At 59.6% G+C, this 19,321-nt stretch overlaps 1 protein-coding gene across 5 annotated transcripts in view; it reads right to left on the bottom strand.

Annotated features, from left to right (window-relative positions):
- Positions 1–19,321, bottom strand: part of AGRN (agrin) — a 94,405-nt gene that overhangs the window by 37,175 nt on the left and 37,909 nt on the right. For all 5 annotated transcript variants that reach the window (XM_032131353.1, XM_032131355.1, XM_032131354.1 and 2 more), the window contains 5 exons: positions 18,997–19,044; positions 11,545–11,760; positions 10,180–10,404; positions 5,455–5,679; positions 4,106–4,312 (listed from right to left, as the gene is read on the bottom strand). In XM_032131353.1, coding sequence (XP_031987244.1) covers positions 4,106–4,312; positions 5,455–5,679; positions 10,180–10,404; positions 11,545–11,760; positions 18,997–19,044 — 921 coding nt within the window. The remainder of the gene's footprint in view (positions 1–4,105; positions 4,313–5,454; positions 5,680–10,179; positions 10,405–11,544; positions 11,761–18,996; positions 19,045–19,321) is intronic.

Genomic DNA, 19,321 nt, shown 5'->3' with positions numbered 1-19,321 from the left:
TGTCCCACTCCCTGCTGGCAGGGAAATCCCAGGGATTCCTCCCTATTCCCAACCAGAAATTCCCTCCAGGAATCCCCCCCCACCACCACCCAGGAGCCAAGGGAGGAGTGGGGACAGAGCCAGCACTGCCCAGTGACCCTCCGGACAACGGCCCCGAGGGGCTGGGGCAGGGAAGGGACACCAGGGATTCCATCTGTGCTGGACAGTGACAAGGACACAGGACAAGGACACGGGTGGGGACACACAATGCAGCCCAGAGGAGATGGAGCAGCAGCAGACACAGCGCAGCCCCGGCAGCGAGGCAGGAACGGAGCCGTGAGCTGGGAAAGGTCCCTCTGGAGCAGCCCTGGGCACCTCCCTGGCTGGCACCACGGCGGTGGCACCTCTGCAGGGCAGGAGCCGGGCAGAAGCCCTGTGCCAGCCGCCGGGAAGGGCCCGGATCGGGATCTGCCTCTCTGGGAAGCACCTACCAAGTCACAGCCTAGAGCCGAGGGTCTGCAAAGAACAGGGAAAGGGGGACAGTTCAGGCACAGGGACACAGCTCCACCCCCTCTCCAGCTCTCTCCCCAACTTCCCGGCAGCTCTGAGCACTTCCCGAGGACCAGGAATTGCTCCCTGGGGTGCTGCTCCCATCTGTTTGTCTCCCTTTTTTCCACGTCCCCCCAACACGCTGACACAGCTTCCACGGAGAAATTCCCTCCGATGGACACGATTTTTCTGGGCATGAAGCAAAGATAATCCCTGGTTTGAGATCCAGGCTCACATTCCTGCCTTGGGAAGCACGGGAATGGGAGTGGGAGCACAGGGAGAGGCCAGCCCTGATGGGGAACCCGGCCCTGACACTCCCTGTCCTTCTCCAGCAGGAAACCTGCGGAGATGCAGCACACCAAGTTCCCAAATCCCAGCCTGGAATATCTCACACACAGCCATGGGCCACCCCCAGGCATCTCTGGGGGGGTTGGCACCAACTTTGCTGTGGGTGGGAGCAACGAGGACCTGCTGGGCTGGGCTTTAATCAAGACCTGCTTTGGTTCCTGGCCCTGCCCCATCCTGGAGGGAGGGAAACTGAGGCACGGGGCAAGCAAAGCGCTCTTTGTGCACCCTGGGTGATTCCAGCGCGTGGTCCTTTACCTGCTGCTGAGCCTGGAAGTGCTCCAGACCAGGCTTGGAGCAACCTGGGATAGCGGGAGGTGTCCCTGCCTGTGGCAGGGGGCTGGACCTAGATGATTTATGATCCCTTCCAACCCAGCAGACACCTAACGAAGCCCAGGGATCGGGAATCCCAGATTCTGGGAATATCCAGGGAATACCGAGCTCTCCTGCCAGCTCAGCTGGGGGTGCCCATGGAGAAGAGGCACTGAAGCCACCTTGGAACCCATCCATCCACGCCTGGGACACGCAGTGAGCTCCGGCACCGCTCCACGGGGAAATATTCCCAGAATAGAACCACTTCCGAGCACAGCCAGCTCCTCAGAGCCTGGGAGAGGGATCCGGGATCTCTGTGGAGCTGGGATTGGCAGGGACAAGCAGGACACACAGCTGGGACAGCACGGGGAGAAGCGCCACAGCCCCGGGCAGGCAGGAACTCTGGGAAGGAGGAGGTGGGGAAGCCAGGGGGGTTAGTCGGGAGCAGGAGGAGAGGGAAGATCAACCAGGAGCAGTCCGGAGTGATGCAGCAGCCCGGGGGGGGCCGGCCGAGGAGTGGAGGGCTCCCAGCATCCACCTCTGCTCCCACTCTCCTTTGCCTCGAAGGAAGCATCGGACAAGAGCCCAGCAATTTCCATTCCAGCAGGAAGAGTTTGGGGCGAGGGATGGGACAAACCCCAGGGCAACCTCTCCGTCCTGGGGGGCTCTCAGGCCAAACTAGAGAGAGGTGGGAGCAGTGAGAGGAGGCCAGGAGTGGCCCTGGCCACGGAGGAGGGGCAGAGGCGAGCTCCCAGCAGAGATGTCCGGGCAGGGAGCAGGAGGGTGGTGCCAGGACAGAATTCCTTCCTCCACACAGGCAACACTGTAAAACACAAGACACAGACGAAACAGGAAAGAGAGAGAGAGAAAGAGAGAAAGAGGGAGAAGAGAAGAGAGGAGAGCAGAGAGAGGCAGGGAGGAAAAGACAGATGCAACTACAGACACCTTCCTTCCTTCCTTCCCTGCTGTCCACATCGGCCTCATCCCATCCCTTCTTTCCCAGCTGCACCATCACAGCGCTGAGAGAGGTAAAACCAAGGCTTGGATGGTTTTGTTTGGCTTGGATGGTTTTGTTTGGCTTGGATGGCTTTGTTTGGCTTTGCCTCCCTGGCCTGGCTGCTGGGAAAGGCAGCAGAGCTCGGGGTTTGTCAGACGGCTGCTTGTGAGGGGTTCAAGTGCTGCCAGCATCTCCCATTCCCTGCCTTTCCCAGCTCCCTGCATCCTCTGCATTCCCACAGCATCGAGGCATGGATGAGCACCCCAGCACTGAGCTCAGAGCTTTTCCTTTTCTGAGCTGACGGGGATCAAAATTCCGCTCACACCTCCCAGGGACGGGCAAAGGAGCTGTCACGGGCACGCTGCAATCCCAGGTTTTGGCAGACAGAACCCTGGCTTTGATTCATTCCCCCCCTTTTTTGCTCCTATCCCACCAGGATGCAGCTCCTGGAAGCAGATGTGTGCTGGCCTGGAGGGAGGGGAGTTGGGAGGGAGCTGAAATAAAGGAGAGGGAGATGGAGAGAGGAACGGCAGGTGCAGCAGGAGCACATCCTGCAGCTCCTGGCCTTGTGCCACGGAACACGGCGGAAACGATGAGTGGCTGGTGCTCAGGAGCAGCGTGAATTCCCTGCTCTTCCCAGAAATTTGGGAAGTTTTGGCCTCTAAAGGAGGCACAGGGGAGGGTTTGAAGAGAGCCCAGGGAGCCAGGGCTGCAAAAAATCCCCCTCCTGGGAGCACAGCCCTTCCCACAGGGAAAACTCAGGGAATTGACTCCCAACCATTCCCCCATCAGAAACACGGGGAAATGGATGCTTAAAAATAACAGCTGTGGTTATTCCGAGTGGGATTTTGGGAGCCTGACAAACTCTTTTCCAGCAGCTGGGTCTGGCAGCCTCGAAAACCTCCAGCAGGAGCACAAAGCCAACAAAACCCATCCCCACCATGGAGTTCTAATTCCCGAGTACTTCAGGAGGTTCAATCCAGCTGATACCTGATAAAACATCAGCTCAAAAGAACAGGACACGATTCCAGAGGTGGGAAAAACCAAACTGAGCTGAAATGAACAACTTGTAACTCATCCAAATCAATCCAGTGGCTGCTTTAACCTCCTTCACTTCCTGGGGGAGAATCTTAACGCTGGACATTCCCAGCATCCTAAGGATCCAAAGCCCCATCCTATCCCATCCTCCTCAGAAAGGTCCATGGGGAAGCTTCTCCTAGAGACGAGACAAAGACACAGTGAGAGCTCCAGAGAGAGCACAGTGGGAGGAGTTCCCGGCAGAGAGCACCTGGAGCTGAGAGAAGCAGGCAGGCATGGAAGGGAGGGCATGGAAGGGGTTTGGAGACTGGCACTACCCTGGGAGGAGCGGGAATGGATGGCATGGACAGCAGGGAATGTGGTGGGGAGTGAGAGAGACCAGCTGGACGTGACAGACACGTGGCTCAAACACGGAGTGTCCCCCGTGTCACACACCAGACAGAGACAGACCACGGACAGCGAGACGGGCACACACCGGGGCTGCTGGAAGGACAGAAACACGGAACGAGGGACATTCCAGGCTGGCTGGACACAAGGCTGAGCCCGTGCCTTGCTCAGTGGGCACCCATTTGCAGCTTCCCAGCATCCCACCCTGCCTGGAGAGGGATGGGAAGCGCCACGGGGTGGGTGAGGGACCAGCATCCCCATGGCATCAAGGGACCAGCATTTCCCACAGGAGAGGGGGGAACCAGCACTCCTGTAAGATGATCTGGGGATCAGCATCCCTCCCTCATCCCAGGATGAGAGGGACCAGCATCCCCATGGAACAGCGTCCCTGAGGGACGATTTGGGGACCAAGATCCCCACTGGATTGAGGGACCAGCACCCCCGTGGGAAGGAGGGCCCAGCACTCCCAGGGGCTCCCTCCCAGCAGTCCGTCCTTACCGCAAGGCCCGCTGTGCTTGACGGGGATGGCAGCCTGCTGCTGGCACTCGGCCCGGCGGCGCTCGCAGTCGCTGCCGTAGGTGCGGCTGTCGCGGCCGCACAGGGGCCGGAAGGCGCCGTCGCAGGTGAGGCGGTCGCAGGAGCAGCGCGCGGCGCCGCGCCGGTTCAGGCACACGGCGTTGAACTTGCACTCGTCCTTGCATTTGTCTGCGGGGGAGGATGAAGCCGTTTTGGGGGTTTTTGTACCGTTTTTTCTTTTGTGTATATCGTCTGTATTCTTTACTTGTAGCCTGTTGTGCTGGTGGCTGGTTTTCCCAGCATTTTTCCATGCCCTTTCCCTAGGCGGAATGACAAAGCATATTGCAAAGCCCCTATCCTGTCTCGGTTCTCCCTGGCTACCAAGGCTCAAAACCAGCTCTTCAGACACATTTCCAGCAACAAAATGCTGATCCAGCTGAGCTGGATCTTTCTCAGTCACAGAGGATTTCTGGAAGCCTCGTTGTCCCATCTGGGGTGCCAAAAAACTGGTGCCTGAGGTGGCCACCTAAAAACAGAGGCTAGGCAAGAACAAGGGAATAAAGGTAGGTGTTTATTGGAAGGGCCTTCAAAGGTGCACCCTGGGCAGGCCAAAGGCTCCACCTGAGACAGACCCTGGGTCACGGGTCCTTCACACTTTTATAAGTTTGGTCCATTTGCATATCAGGGTTAATTCTCCAATTATAACCTCAGTTAATGATGTCATTACCCCAAGTTTGCCCCTGCTCTTCAGAGGCTTTTGGTTTACACATTTTGGGGCCTGGGACAATCCGGGGGTCCTTGGAGAGCAAACCTAAAGAGAGTTTGTTATGGCTGAGCAGCACGAGAGAACAGCAGCTGAGAGGCCACAGGAAACGTCAGAGTGATCCAGCAGGCAGCGCGGGGTTTGAAAAATAGAAAAGTTAAAACCTAAGGCATCAAAAGTAAAGTCCCATCCGAGGGGGGGAAGACTTAGAAGGGCCTTGACCCGGGGCAGGGGAATTGCATCACCACTTGTGCTCCTAATTGGTGCTTTTTAGTCAATTATGCTAATTCACTAAACTTATCAAATTGTGTGCACCCCCGGTGGGGGCTGGGCTTTCGTGAGCCCTCTCCGTAAGCGCCCCCAGAGGCCTCCAAACAAAGATCCACTTTTAATTTACCTCCTTACTACAATTAGCTCCAGTTTCATTTCCAGGTGTGGAAAAAGGACACAGGGACAGGCCAGCAGCGCTCACACCCGCCCTGGCCACAGCGGGATGGGGGTCAGGGGATGCTCCCTCTGCCCCGAGCGCTGCGAGGGAGGAGGAGGAGGAGGATGGCGAGGCACTCACCCTGCTGCTGGCACTGCCCTGAGCGCACCTTCTGGAGGTCCAGCCCCCGCACGGCCCCCGAGCGCCCCATCACGCACTCGTTGTCGTAGGTGACGCCGTCGTCGCCGCACACGGGGTCCCTCCTCGGGGGGCAGCTCTCGGGCCGGGCCAGCAGCTCCGCCTGCCGCGTCCGGGGGTTCACCCGGCACACGCGGTTCGGGTCGGAGAGGATGCTCTTGCAGGGGTCTGGGAAGGGAGGTGGGAGCAGGGAGTCATTCCCTGCCCAAATCGGTGCTTCCCAGGCTCTGCTCCTTCCCTGCATGGCTCCAAGAGCCCCTCAAAGATCCCCCTGTGCCCCTAAGGACTTGTTCCTTACTGAGGGTACCTGACCTTTCCAAAGGGAACAGCGCTGGGATAAACTCTGCCTTTCCCTCATCCCGAGCTGCCCTCACACCCCTCTGCCCCTTTCCTGGGATAAACTCTGCCTTTCCTCCATCCTGAGCTGCCCTCACACCCCTCTGCCCCTTTCCTGGGATAAACTCTGCCTTTCCCCCATCCTGAGCTGCCCTCGCACCCCTCTGCCCCTTTCCTGGGATAAACTCTTCCTTTCCCCCATCCTGAGCTGCCCTCGCACCCCTCTGCCCCTTTCCTGGGATAAACTCTGCCTTTCCTCCATCCTGAGCTGCCCTCACACCCCTCTGCCCCTTTCCTGGGATAAACTCTGCCTTTCCCCCATCCTGAGCTGCCCTCGCACCCCTCTGCCCCTTTCCTGGGATAAACTCTTCCTTTCCCCCATCCTGAGCTGCCCTCGCACCCCTCTGCCCCTTTCCTGGGATAAACTCTGCCTTTCCCCCATCCTGAGCTGCCCTCGCACCCCTCTGCCCCTTTCCTGGGATAAACTCTTCCTTTCCCCCATCCTGAGCTGCCCTCGCACCCCTCTGCCCCTTTCCTGGGATAAACTCTTCCTTTCCCCCATCCTGAGCTGCCCTCGCACCCCTCTGCCCCTTTCCTGGGATAAACTCTGCCTTTCCCCCATCCTGAGCTGCCCTCGCACCCCTCTGCCCCTTTCCTGGGATAAACTCTGCCTTTCCCCCATCCTGAGCTGCCCTCGCACCCCTCTGCCCCTTTCCTGGGATAAACTCTGCCTTTCCCCCATCCTGAGCTGCCCTCGCACCCCTCTGCCCCTTTCCTGGGATAAACTCTTCCTTTCCCCCATCCTGAGCTGCCCTCGCACCCCTCTGCCCCTTTCCTGGGATAAACTCTGCCTTTCCCCCATCCTGAGCTGCCCTCGCACCCCTCTGCCCCTTTCCTGGGATAAACTCTTCCTTTCCCCCATCCTGAGCTGCCCTCGCACCCCTCTGCCCCTTTCCTGGGATAAACTCTGCCTTTCCTCCATCCTGAGCTGCCCTCACACCCCTCTGCCCCTTTCCTGGGATAAACTCTGCCTTTCCCCCATCCTGAGCTGCCCTCGCACCCCTCTGCCTCTCTCCTGACCCACACAAACCTTCTGAGTCCAAGGAATGTTTGCAGGGTGCTTGGGACTCCCATCCTGCTCTTTATCCCTCCCTGGCTTCCCAAAGTGCTGGGAGAGCCCTGGAAGCAGCCAGGGCCCCACACCTCTAATCCAGGTTTAGGCTCCAATCTAGGTTTATCTGGATGCCCATCTCTGATGAGCTGAGCTCACTTCAGCACACCAAAACCACGGGGAAAACAGGTGCTGACTGCTCCTAATCCCGAAGGATTTTCCCTCCCTTGCCAAGCACCTGGGGGGCGCTGATTCCTTGTCTGCAATTCCAGAAGCACCACGGGATATTCCCACCCTTTAATCCCTGGAATCCCTGCACTGAGAAGGGCAGGAAACAACAACAATAATCGGGACCTCCCTGTCTGCCATCCCCACACCCCATGGGAATGGTGTAGGACAGGGTTCCAGCTGGATTTGTCCCTTTTAGCACAGAAATGAAGTGACCTCCACTGTCCCAAAGCACGTCCCAAACCTTTCAGCTCACCCAGGAGCCCAAATTCCTCCAAGCACTTCCAGATCCTACAGCCGTCCCTGAGCTCCTGCTGCTTCCCAGCTAAAACCAGGAGCTCCTGGAAGCTCCAATCTTATTCTGCACCCTAAAAATCCCGGAGGCTCTGTGCCAAAAGCACAGCCAGGGGCCTCCAGGGAGCAGCAGGAGGGACAGGAGGTGGCACAGATGCTGGAGCTGCTCTCTGGGTCAGTGGGGCTGGAGCACAAACACCCCGAGGGAAGCGGCACCTTGGTCTCAGTGTCAGCAGCTGTCACCCAGAGTGACCCTTCTGCTGTCCAAACTGACCCGTTTGTGCCCAACCTGACCCTTCTGCCGCCCAGAGTGACCTGTTTGTGCCCAACCTGACCTTTCTGCTGTCCAAACTGACCTGTTTGTGCCCAACCTGACCTTTCTGCTGTCCAAACTGACCTGTTTGTGCCCAACCTGACCCTTCTGCTGTCCAAACTGACCTGTTTGTGCCCAACCTGACCTTTCTGCTGTCCAAACTGACCTGTTTGTGCCCAACCTGACCTTTCTGCTGTCCAAACTGACCTGTTTGTGCCCAACCTGACCTTTCTGCTGCCCAGAGTGACCTGTTTGTGCCCAACCTGACCCTTCTGCTGCCCAGAGTGACCTGTTTGTGCCCAACCTGACCCTTCTGCTGCCCAGAGTGACCTGTTTGTGCCCAACCTGACCCTTCTGCCGCCCAGAGTGACCTGTTTGTGCCCAACCTGACCTTTCTGCTGTCCAAACTGACCTGTTTGTGCCCAACCTGACCCTTCTGCTGCCCAGAGTGACCTGTTTGTGCCCAACCTGACCCTTCTGCCGCCCAGAGTGACCTGTTTGTGCCCAACCTGACCTTTCTGCCGCCCAGAGTGACCTGTTTGTGCCCAACCTGACCCTTCTGCTGCCCAGAGTGACCTGTTTGTGCCCAACCTGACCCTTCTGCCGCCCAGAGTGACCTGTTTGTGCCCAACCTGACCCTTCTGCTGTCCAAACTGACCTGTTTGTGCCCAACCTGACCCTTCTGCCGCCCAGAGTGACCTGTTTGTGCCCAACCAAACCCTTCTGCTGCCCAGAGTGACCTGTTTGTGCCCAACCAAACCCTTCTGCTGCCCAGAGTGACCTGTTTGTGCCCAACCTGACCTTTCTGCTGTCCAAACTGACCTGTTTGTGCCCAACTTGACCCTTCTGCCGCCCAGAGTGACCTGTTTGTGCCCAACCTGACCCTTCTGCCGCCCAGAGTGACCTGTTTGTGCCCAATCAGACCCTTCTGCCACCCAGAGTGACCTGTTTGTGCCCAACTTGACCCTTCTGCCGCCCAGAGTGACCTGTTTGTGCCCAACCTGACCCTTCTGCCGCCCAGAGTGACCTGTTTGTGCCCAACCTGACCCTTCTGCCGCCCAGAGTGACCTGTTTGTGCCCAACCTGACCCTTCTGCTGTCCAAACTGACCTGTTTGTGCCCAACTTGACCCTTCTGCCGCCCAGAGTGACCTGTTTGTGCCCAACCTGACCCTTCTGCTGCCCAGAGTGACCTGTTTGTGCCCAACCTGACCCTTCTGCTGTCCAAACTGACCTGTTTGTGCCCAACCTGACCTTTCTGCTGTCCAAACTGACCTGTTTGTGCCCAACCTGACCCTTCTGCCGCCCAGAGTGACCTGTTTGTGCCCAACCTGACCCTTCTGCTGCCCAGAGTGACCTGTTTGTGCCCAACCTGACCCTTCTGCCGCCCAGAGTGACCTGTTTGTGCCCAACCTGACCCTTCTGCTGTCCAAACTGACCTGTTTGTGCCCAACCTGACCTTTCTGCTGTCCAAACTGACCTGTTTGTGCCCAACCTGACCCTTCTGCCGCCCAGAGTGACCTGTTTGTGCCCAACCAGACCCTTCTGCTGTCCAAACTGACCTGTTTGTGCCCAACCTGACCCTTCTGCCGCCCAGAGTGACCTGTTTGTGCCCAACCTGACCTTTCTGCTGTCCAAACTGACCTGTTTGTGCCCAACCTGACCCTTCTGCCGCCCAGAGTGACCTGTTTGTGCCCAACCTGACCCTTCTGCTGTCCAAACTGACCTGTTTGTGCCCAACCTGACCTTTCTGCTGTCCAAACTGACCTGTTTGTGCCCAACCTGACCCTTCTGCTGCCCAGAGTGACCTGTTTGTGCCCAACCTGACCCTTCTGCTGTCCAAACTGACCTGTTTGTGCCCAACCTGACCCTTCTGCTGTCCAAACTGACCTGTTTGTGCCCAACCTGACCTTTCTGCTGTCCAAACTGACCTGTTTGTGCCCAACCTGACCCTTCTGCTGCCCAGAGTGACCTGTTTGTGCCCAACCTGACCTTTCTGCTGCCCAGAGTGACCTGTTTGTGCCCAACCTGACCCTTCTGCTGCCCAGAGTGACCTGTTTGTGCCCAACCTGACCCTTCTGCCGCCCAGAGTGACCTGTTTGTGCCCAACCTGACCCTTCTGCTGCCCAGAGTGACCTGTTTGTGCCCAACCTGACCCTTCTGCTGCCCAGAGTGACCTATTTGTGCCCAACCTGACCTTTCTGCTGTCCAAACCGACTTTTTCCTGCCCACACCGCCCTTTCTGAGCTGACAGCAAGCACCCACCCAAATTTCTCCTCAACCCTTTCCCACCGCTCTTCCCTCCAACATTCCCACCTCAGCTGGACTCATTTTTAACCCCCTCATCCCCGGGATATTTCAAGCCCCTGGGGTTGCCAGCGGACTCACCACAGGGGCCATCGAACTTCTTGAAGACGTTCTCCTGCTTGTCGCAGGCGTGCTTGTTGAGGTGGCACTGGCTGCGGTAGTCGCGGCCGTCGCTGCCGCACACGGGGCTCTCGGGGACGCCGCTGCACGACGAGGGACACACGCACTTGGCCACCTGGCCATCGGGGGAGGGGACACACGTGCTGCCGAAGCTGCAGGTCACCTCTGCACAGGGGTCCTTGGAGCCTGAGGGACACAGGAGGGGACACGGGTGAGAGCACGGCAAAGGTCGCGGTCTCATTCCTCTCATGGAATAACCCCGAGATATCCCCTGGATCCATTCCCTCTGAGTGCCCCAAAAAGAGCAGCAATGGATCGTTTTCCACCAGTTCCAGCAGATGCCAGAGGCAGAGCTGTTCCCTGCTCCTGAGCAGCGAGTCCATCCCCCCCAGTGCCCACCCACCACGGGGGCTGTAGGATCATTCCGAACCCTCGGCACACAAGGAAGGAGCTCCCTCCCCTCTCTCCTCTCCTTTCCCACCCTCTCCACCTCTCCTGCAGTCTCTTTTCCCTACAAATGCTCCCTGAGAGCTCCAGGGTCCTCAAGGCCCTTCCTGCAATCCCCAATCAGAGCAAGAGCTCCAGGAGCAATTCCCTCGCTGACAAATTCGTTTGCCACCTTTTTATTTCCCCCCTTTATTTGTGGCTTTCTGATGATTATTAATTATTACTTGGAATCCGTCTCTCCCTGCTCCCTCCCCTGCGCAGGAGCCCCAGCAGGAGCTGGGTGCGGATTCACTGCACAGCCACACAGAAAGGTCAGGCTCATTTCCTGGGAGCTGAGGAGACTGGAGAGGGCTCATTCCCACAGCTCCGGGCTCGCAGTTGGAATGCCAGCCTGGGGAAGGGCTTTGATCAGCCCCACTTCCAGCTGTGGCAGATGTTTCCTGCCCTGCAGAGGTGCTGGGGGGCAGCGGGGATGTGCCAGAGGGGGTCGGTCCCCACGGCGTTTGCCACACACCCCTGGACCAGCTTTTGGCCAGCATTTTTCCAGCATTTTCCTTTCTTATCACACTCTGCTGACCCCCAAGGAAGAGCTGGTGATTCCCTCAGCGTCCCCTCCCATCCTGGCCCCATCCCCAGGACATCAGAGGTGTCCCAGCACGGGCTGTTCCTCACGGGGCTGTCACAAACCCCTGGCCCAGCCTTTGGCCATCACTTTTCCATCCCTTTTCATCCCTTTTCCATCATTTTCCCTCCTCGCCACACTCTGCTGTCCCCCAACGCAGCGCTGACCATCCCCTCAGTGTCCCCAGCGCTGTCCCCACCCCCTGAGCTCATCCCGGGTGTCCCTGCCCACCCTGGGGACCCGGCACCGCCACTCACCGCAGGCTCCCTTGCTGACCACCTTGATCCTCCTCTGCTGGTTGCACTGGGCCCTGTCCAGCTCGCACTCGTTGCTGTAGGTGGAGTGGTCGGAGCCGCACACCGGGGCCACCACCGGGGCACAGGGACCCTTCTTGCACACGCACGAGGCCTGGCCCGGCTCCGAGGGGCTGCGCTCGCACACGGCCCCGAAGCCGCACAGCATCCCCCGGCACCCTGCGGGCACACGCGGGGACACGGTGGGCACGGGGATGCACGGGTGGGCGGGGGATGCACGGGGACATGTAGGGGGCACGGGGACACATGGGGACACATGGGGGACATGTAGGGGGCATGGGGACATGTGGGGACACATGGGGGACATGTAGGGGGCATGGGGACATGTGGGGACACATGGGGGACATGGTGGGGGCACAGGGACGTGGGGACACATGGGGGACATGGTGGGGGCACAGGGATGTGGGGACACACGGGGGACATGGTGGGGGCATGGGGACATGTGGGGACACACAGGGGACATGTAGGGGGCATGGGGACATGTGGGGACACACAGGGGACATGTAGGGGGCATGGGGAGACGTGGGGACACACAGGGGACATGTACGGGGCATGGGGACATGTGGGGACACACAGGGGACATGTAGGGGGCATGGGGACATGGGGACACACGGGGGACATGGTGGGGGCATGGGGACATGGGGACACACAGGGGACATGCAGGGGGCATGGGGACATGTGGGGACACACAGGGGACATGTAGGGGGCACGGGGACATGGGGACACACAGGGGACATGCAGGGGGCATGGGGACACGTGGGGACACACGGGGGACATGCAGGGGGCATGGGGACATGTGGGGACACACAGGGGACATGTAGGGGGCATGGGGACACATGGGGACACACAGGGGGCACAGGGACATGTGGGGACACATGGGGGATGTGCAGGGGGCACGGGGACAGCCAGTGGGGCACAGGGCTCAGATGAGTGACCACAAGGACACACGGATGGGCACACTGGCCCAGGTGACCACAGGGCCCACACAGGTGGGCACAGAGCCCCAGGGCAGCACACTGCCCACACAGATGAGACACAGTGGCCCGGGTGACCACACGGGTGGCCACACGGGTGACCACACGGGTGACCACACGGGTGACCACGCTGCCCCAGAGGACCGGAGAGCAGCATCCCCAGCACTTCAGAACGCTCCATCCTAAGCTTTTTTTGGCATTCTCCACACCCCAGCGGCGTTTTCTGCTCCCTGGCGAGCGAGAGGGGAGTCACGGGAGGGAGAAACGTCCTCACCGGAGCGGGCCAGACCTTCCCCCAGCGCTCAGTTCAGTCATTTATTGCTCGCTGCTTACCAAGAGCAGCCGCACGGCGTGCCCGGAGCCTCCCGAGGAAATCAGGGATGCGGGAATCTCTTGATCAGCGCAGCCAGCGCAGCTGAATTGCCGGTGGAGCGGGCACGGGTGACTCCACACGGGTGACAGTGAGAGGTTTGTGCCCCAGGGCACAGCCTGGCACCCACAGCAGGCGCTGTGGGCAGGGGAATATCAGGGAGCGGTGGAATTATGGAATATCCTGAGCTGGAGGCGACGCACAGGGATCAGAGTCCAAGGGGACTCCGCCCAGACACCCCGAAATCCCACCCTGCATCCCTGGGAGCGTTGTCCGAACGCTCCTGGAGCTCTGGGACATTCCCGGGGAGCCTTTTCCGGTGCTCGACACCCTCTGGGGGGGAAAACCTTTCCCTAAAATCCAATTTCCCCCTCCCCTGGGACAGCTCCGGCCGTTCCTTGAGGCGTTCCCTGCACCAGCATCGCCAGTACCCCCTCCCAGGACACCCCACAGGCCACAGAGCCTGATCCACATAACGAGGGAAAAGAGGAATCCTAAAAGGCGAAATCCAGCGCTCGGCAGCGCCTCATTTACACTTCAATTCCCAAGCGTTTGCCTGGAGATTCCGGAGCGGCGACAGCGAACCCAGCACGAGATAAATCCCGGGAAATCAAAGGGAAAAGGACTCTCCTCCTCTCCCGCCCGGTATCTGAAGGGATTCATCGTTTTTATGAAGAGCTCCGGGTGGAGTCGGAGTCTCTCCCGCACTTCCCGGCGCTGCTCTTTCCCCCTCGGTGGGGTTTTTTTGTTAAAATAAAGATGAGCTGTAAAAATCAGAGGGTGCAGGGGAGGCGTCCGGGGGAATGGGAATTGCGGGATTTATCCCGAGGAATGGGGCTGGGGAGCGGGAATGGAGCTGGGGAGCATCACCAGGTGGGCTTGGAGCTGCCTTAGAGGGGAGGGGAAGGGAAAAGGGGGGGAAATGGGGCAAAAAAGGGGGGGAACGTCCATGGAATAACCTGTGCCAGGGCCTCACCACCCTCCCAGGAAAGAATTCCTTCCCAAGATCCCACCTAAACCTCTTTTTTTTTTGTTTAAACCCCTTCCCCTTTGTAAATCCGAGCTCTGGAGCTGCCCGGCAGGGCCACGGAGGAGGTGAGGGCAGGGCCTGGATCCAAACCCGAGTTCTGGATCCATCATCTCCACGCCACAGGCTCAGGGCACAGCGAGGAGTTTGGCAAACAGCAAGATCTGCGCTCGTCTGCAGCCAAAAAAATCCTCGGAGCTGCCCTTTCCCAAAGCTCCTGAGCCGCCAGGGATGAGGGGGAGCAGCCAGGGAATAAAAGGAGGGATCATTGTCCCCCTCCAGCCGAGCCTCTCGGCAGTGCTGGAGCAGGGACAGGATCATAAATAACAACAACAATAACACTAAAAACATCTCCCAGGGAGGGAGGGGAAGCCAAAGGTGTCGCTGGAAATAATTGCCGGCGGTGTTCGCATCCAGAGCGATTCCATGGGCAGGGAAAGCAGCTCCTCTGCTCTGCCCCAGCCCCAGGCTGAGCTTTCCCGAGCAAAAAGGGCTTTGGGAAGAGATCGAGGCTCAGGGAAAATCCTGCCTGGGTTCAGAGCCCTGGCTGCAGCTCAGGGGAGCTCCGAGGATCCACCTTTGATCCCGCAGGGAGAGAGCAGAGCAGGAGGTCGATGAGGTTAATGAGGGGTTCCTGTCCTCTGGCTAATTGGAAAAAGGCACCCAGGCCTCTCCCTGAGCAGCCCAGACAAAAGGAAGGGCACCGACATCCTAAAATCCCACCCTGTGCATCCCTGGGAGCGGTGTCCGAATGCTCCTGGAGCTCTGGCAGCCTCGGGAATGTCACCATTCCCTGGGGAGCCTGGGCAATGCCCAGCACCCTCTGGGGGAAGAACCTTTCCCTAAAATCCAACCTGAACCCCCCTGGCACAGCTCCATGGCACAAGAAAAGGGGGAAAGGAGGGAGGAGACAAGAGAGGAACCTCTGGGGCCCCATCCAGGCCCTCTGCAGTGCCAGAGCCGAGCTGCTCCTGCAGGAACAACACCCCACAGCTCCAGGGCAGTGACACCAACCCAGCCCCAAACCTGACCCCTCAGACACCCCTAATTAGCGCAGCTTCGTTAGCAGGGCAGCCTCTGCCAAGGGGCAGCTCGGCCTCTCTCCGAGCAGGTGCTGGGGCTCTGCAGGAGCTGCCAGAGCAGATGGCACCGGCTCCACCTCCCCGCGTCCGACGGCGCCTGCAGATGTCCAGCAGGGCTGGAGGGACAGCTGGGAACGGGATGGAGCCGTCGTGGCAGAGGGGAAGGGCAGGGCCAGCCTGGGAATGGCCACGAGCCACGCTGGGAATGGCCACGAGCCACCCACGGCTCTGCTCTGCCCAGGGAGGGGGGAGCCAGGGTGGGGAGGCAGGAATTGGAGTGGGATGCTGGAATTGTGTCAGGGTAGGGAGGCAGGAGTTGGTTTGGGGATGCAGGAATCGGTCTGGAGAGGCTGGAATTGGGGTGGGGATGCTGGAATTGGGGTGGGGAGGCCGGAATAGTGATGCAGGAGTCGGTGAGGGGATGCAGGAGTTGGTTTTGGGGATGCTGAAATTGGTGTGGGGATGGTGGAATTGAGTCAGTGTGGGGATGCAGGATTTGGGGTGGGGATGCAGGAATTGCTGTGCGGACACAGGGAGAAGGCTCCTTGCCCAGTGCCCTCCTCCCCAAATGCAGCTCCAGGCAGAGCAGCTCCTCCATCCCTCCCCATCCCAAACAGCCTCTGAGCCCCCTGGTGCAGAGCAGGGAGGATGGAGAGCGGCTCCATTCCCCATGCTGGGCTCTCCCTTGACAAATCCCATAGGAAACAACCCCCAGGTCACTGGGAAGGAGCTCGGATTGAGGAGGGATTAACTCCAAGCTGCCTTCGAGTGCTCCAAGCTCTCGAGGAGCTCGAGTTAATGAAGCCCCGAGCTCTCCCACTCAAATGTTTCTGCAGCTTAATAACAACAATCACAAGTAGAACGGCAACATTGCTCTTCTGCAATGCACGGAAAAGAGGGGAAGAAAGCTCCTGGAGCGGTCTGGGGATTGCTCACAGCTCCCTGCCAGGTCTGTCCCGTATTCCCAGCATCCCAGCAGCGCCTGGGCACTGGGAATGGCACAGCAGAGGGGTTCTGGTGGCCACACGGTTCGAGCTTCCCCCTCAGCAGGAGCCTTGCCAAGGGCTGAGGAAGGCCCGGAGCGCTCAGGGATGAGGGGGAAGTTGGGAAAACAGGGAGGCAATTCCTGCCTGCTGGAGGCACCGTGGGCATTTGCCAGCCTGGCCCAGCTCCAGATCCCGCGGGATCCCAGCCCTTGGAGGAAAACCATCAGGAAAGCACAGCTGGGAGCTTAATTACAGCTCAGGGGTGGGAGGGTGGGATGGACCGGCTTCCACGGCTCCGGGTGTCACCGGGAGAGGGAAAAGGCAGGCAAAGGATCCCAAGGAATGACGCTGCCAGGCACAGCCCCAAATCCCGCACAGGGAGGGGGTGGAGAAACCTCCCCTTGGAGCACCCCTGGAACCTGCTGGAGCATCCACAGCATTCCCTGCCGGCCCTGGGAATTCCCAGGAAGAGCCCGGACCGAGGAATTCCGTGCCTGTGACAAACACCCCTTTAACCCCGCGCTGTTCCACGGATTAAAAACCGCCGGGGAAAACGCGGGGAGCTCCCCTGCCGGAGCCATGGAAAGCATTCCAGCCGGGAACACAAACCGGGAGCAGGGGATGCATCTCCCCCCATGCCCAGCGCTGCTCCCCAGGGATGAGCGGGGGGCACTTTTTGGGGCTTTCCCTGTGCCAGAGGGGCAGCGGGAATGGCCGGGCTGGGCATTAATTCTGCCTGAGCGAGATGCCCGTTGCCATGGAGAGCGGCTGGGCTGGCGCTGGCGGCTCCTGTCCCCCAGCCCAGCCGAGCCCAGCCCAGCCCTGCTGCCATCAATATTCATCGCGCCTCGGGGAGCGACGACGAGCCGCCCAATCCCTCTCCGAGCGCTGGGAAGAGCCACGGGAAGAGCCGGGAATTCATCCCTGGGCGAGCATCCCCCCTCCCGACATCAACCGGCGCCCGAAATCAGCGGCACGAAAAGCTCGGAGCCGCCGGATCCCGCGGCACAAAGCTGAGCCCAGGCACCGCTCCTTGGGCTCTGCTCCCTCGGGGACACGCCGGCCCCACGTCCCCAAAGCCCTGGTTTTGTTCATTTTCACCCATTTCCTGCTGAAACCGGGCCAGGAAAAATCCACCTGGGAGGGAGGTTTGAACCTGGGAGGTTTTCACACGCAGAGAGCCCCAAAATTCCTCACAGAGCCAAGAGCAGGGAGGCAGGGAAAGGCCAGGAAAATCCCACCTGGGAGGGAGGTTTGAAGCTGCTCCCGCCTGCCTGCACCCCAACACACACAGAAACAGCCCCAAATTCCTCACGGTACCAAAAGCAGGGACCTGCCCAGATGGGAGGCAGCTCATGGAAAGGCCAGGTCAGGAAGGGAGGGAAAAACCAGGACAATCCACGTGGGAGGGAGGTTTGAACCTGGGAGGTTTTCACACGCAGAGAGCCCCAAAATTCCTCACAGAGCCAGAGCCCAGGGCAGGGAGGGAGGGAAAAACCCTGCTCAGCTCTGCAGCCCCGTCTGGGAGGGGAAAGAGCCATCCCAAATCCCAAACTGGGGATTCCCCAGCTGGCAGAGCTGGGCAGGCTGGGGGAAGGTGAGGACCTGGCCCAGAAAATCGAGAGGTGACGACGCTCGGGGAGCCCAGAAGAAGCCCAGGGGGCCCTGCTGGCTGTCCCCAAGCACTCCCTACCTGCCAGGACCCACCTGATCCTCACCCACTGCCTCTCTCGGGGCAGGGAGCCCCCTCCTTCACCCCAAACCCCAGCTCTGGCTTTGCCAGGCCGGACAGTGACCCTGCCCCACCAAACCTCCGGGCACAGTTCTGGCTCCCACAGCCCTTTATCGCACCCTGAGAGCAAACCCAGGCCAGGAGGTCCCAGCTCCAGAGCACACCTCAGCCCAATCTCAACCATTCCCAAGCTCAGCCTTGTCCCAGCCTGCTGAGGACACTCAGAACCACATCAAATCCACCCCAGGGACGATCAGAGCACCACCAGCACGAGCAGAGCCAGCAAAACCCATCCCCTTCCCCACCCTCTTCCCGTGTCCCCTGTCCCCCTCTGCCCCAAAACGCCTCCTGCACCCCACACCAGGAATTTGCTCCCCGGGAGCCTTGGCAGCCCCCCAAAAGTGGGATATTTTTTTTTTTCCATCTCCTGTGGGGGCACCAGGGATCTTTTGGGAGTCTGGCATCGGGCTGGGCCGGGCCGTTCGTATTTCGGAGCCCTGAGCAAGGAGTTCCACCCACGGAGGTTTTTATTTTGCACTCGAGATGCCTTCCCCGGGCCAATTTTAGATTAATCACATTTTTATCTCGCATCCGTTTTTTCCCCCCGCCTCCTTCCCCACCCCCGGCAGGGGAGGCAGGGGGAAAAAAAAGCAAAAAAAAGGCAACAACGGGGTTATTAATTGGCTGCTGATTTCTGCTGGGCTTTTATCTGTGCACGTGGAGGTGGAGGCAGAGCCTGCCAGCAAAGGCAGGGGTTTTAAGCCTGGTTTTTAAAGGGAACAAAGCTCCTGTGATGGTTTTATCTCAGCCTGGGCTTGCCTGCCCTGCATCCAGCAGCTCCTGAAGCTGATAAGAGCATCATTATTAAAAATAAAAACCCACCGAAGTTCCTCCTCTGCGAAACCAGAGGAAAGGTGGGAGAGGCAATTCCAGAGGCAACGATGGCCCAGGGCAAATGGAAGCCTGCAGGGGCTTCCAGGGAAGGACCTTCTGCAGCCTTCCCCTGCTTCCAGCTGGGAAAACCCCTGGAGAAAGGGAGCACTGAGGGACTCCTGCCCTCGCTCCGCACCCAAACCCCGCGTCCCTCAGCGCTGGCAGGGATGTGCTGGGGGGCTCAAACGGATCGGGGGCTCGGGAGACTTTTCCCTGAGGGAAAGGGCAGCGCTGGAGAGGCTCCCGCTGTCCCCAACATCCCCCCGGGCACAGGGACAGCTCTGCACTCACCATCCCTCGGCGGCGGCGGCGTCTGCGTGAAGTAACTGTTGGGTTTGTCTGCAAGGGAACAAAAACACGGAGCTGTCACAGCTTCCTGGGCACAACCCCTCCTCTCCTGCCCCCAGCCCTCTCTTGAGGTGGTGTTTCCTCCCTTCCCGAGCAGGTTTGACTCCCAGGAGGTGCTGGAGCCGGGAGGGAGCGGCAGGAACGGGAGCTGGGCTCACCAAAAGCCGGTTTGGGAGCCCAGGTATCGATGGAGCGTCTCTGGTGTGGGATGCGGGAGCAGCCCCCGGCGCCTGGCAGGGCTGGGATGTGCCCTCGGCCTGTCCTGCCC

Source organism: Corvus moneduloides, chromosome 22 (genome assembly GCF_009650955.1).
Source record: "Corvus moneduloides isolate bCorMon1 chromosome 22, bCorMon1.pri, whole genome shotgun sequence".
Lineage (NCBI taxonomy): Eukaryota > Metazoa > Chordata > Aves > Passeriformes > Corvidae > Corvus > Corvus moneduloides.
This window is presented reverse-complemented; position numbering and strand designations above follow the sequence as displayed.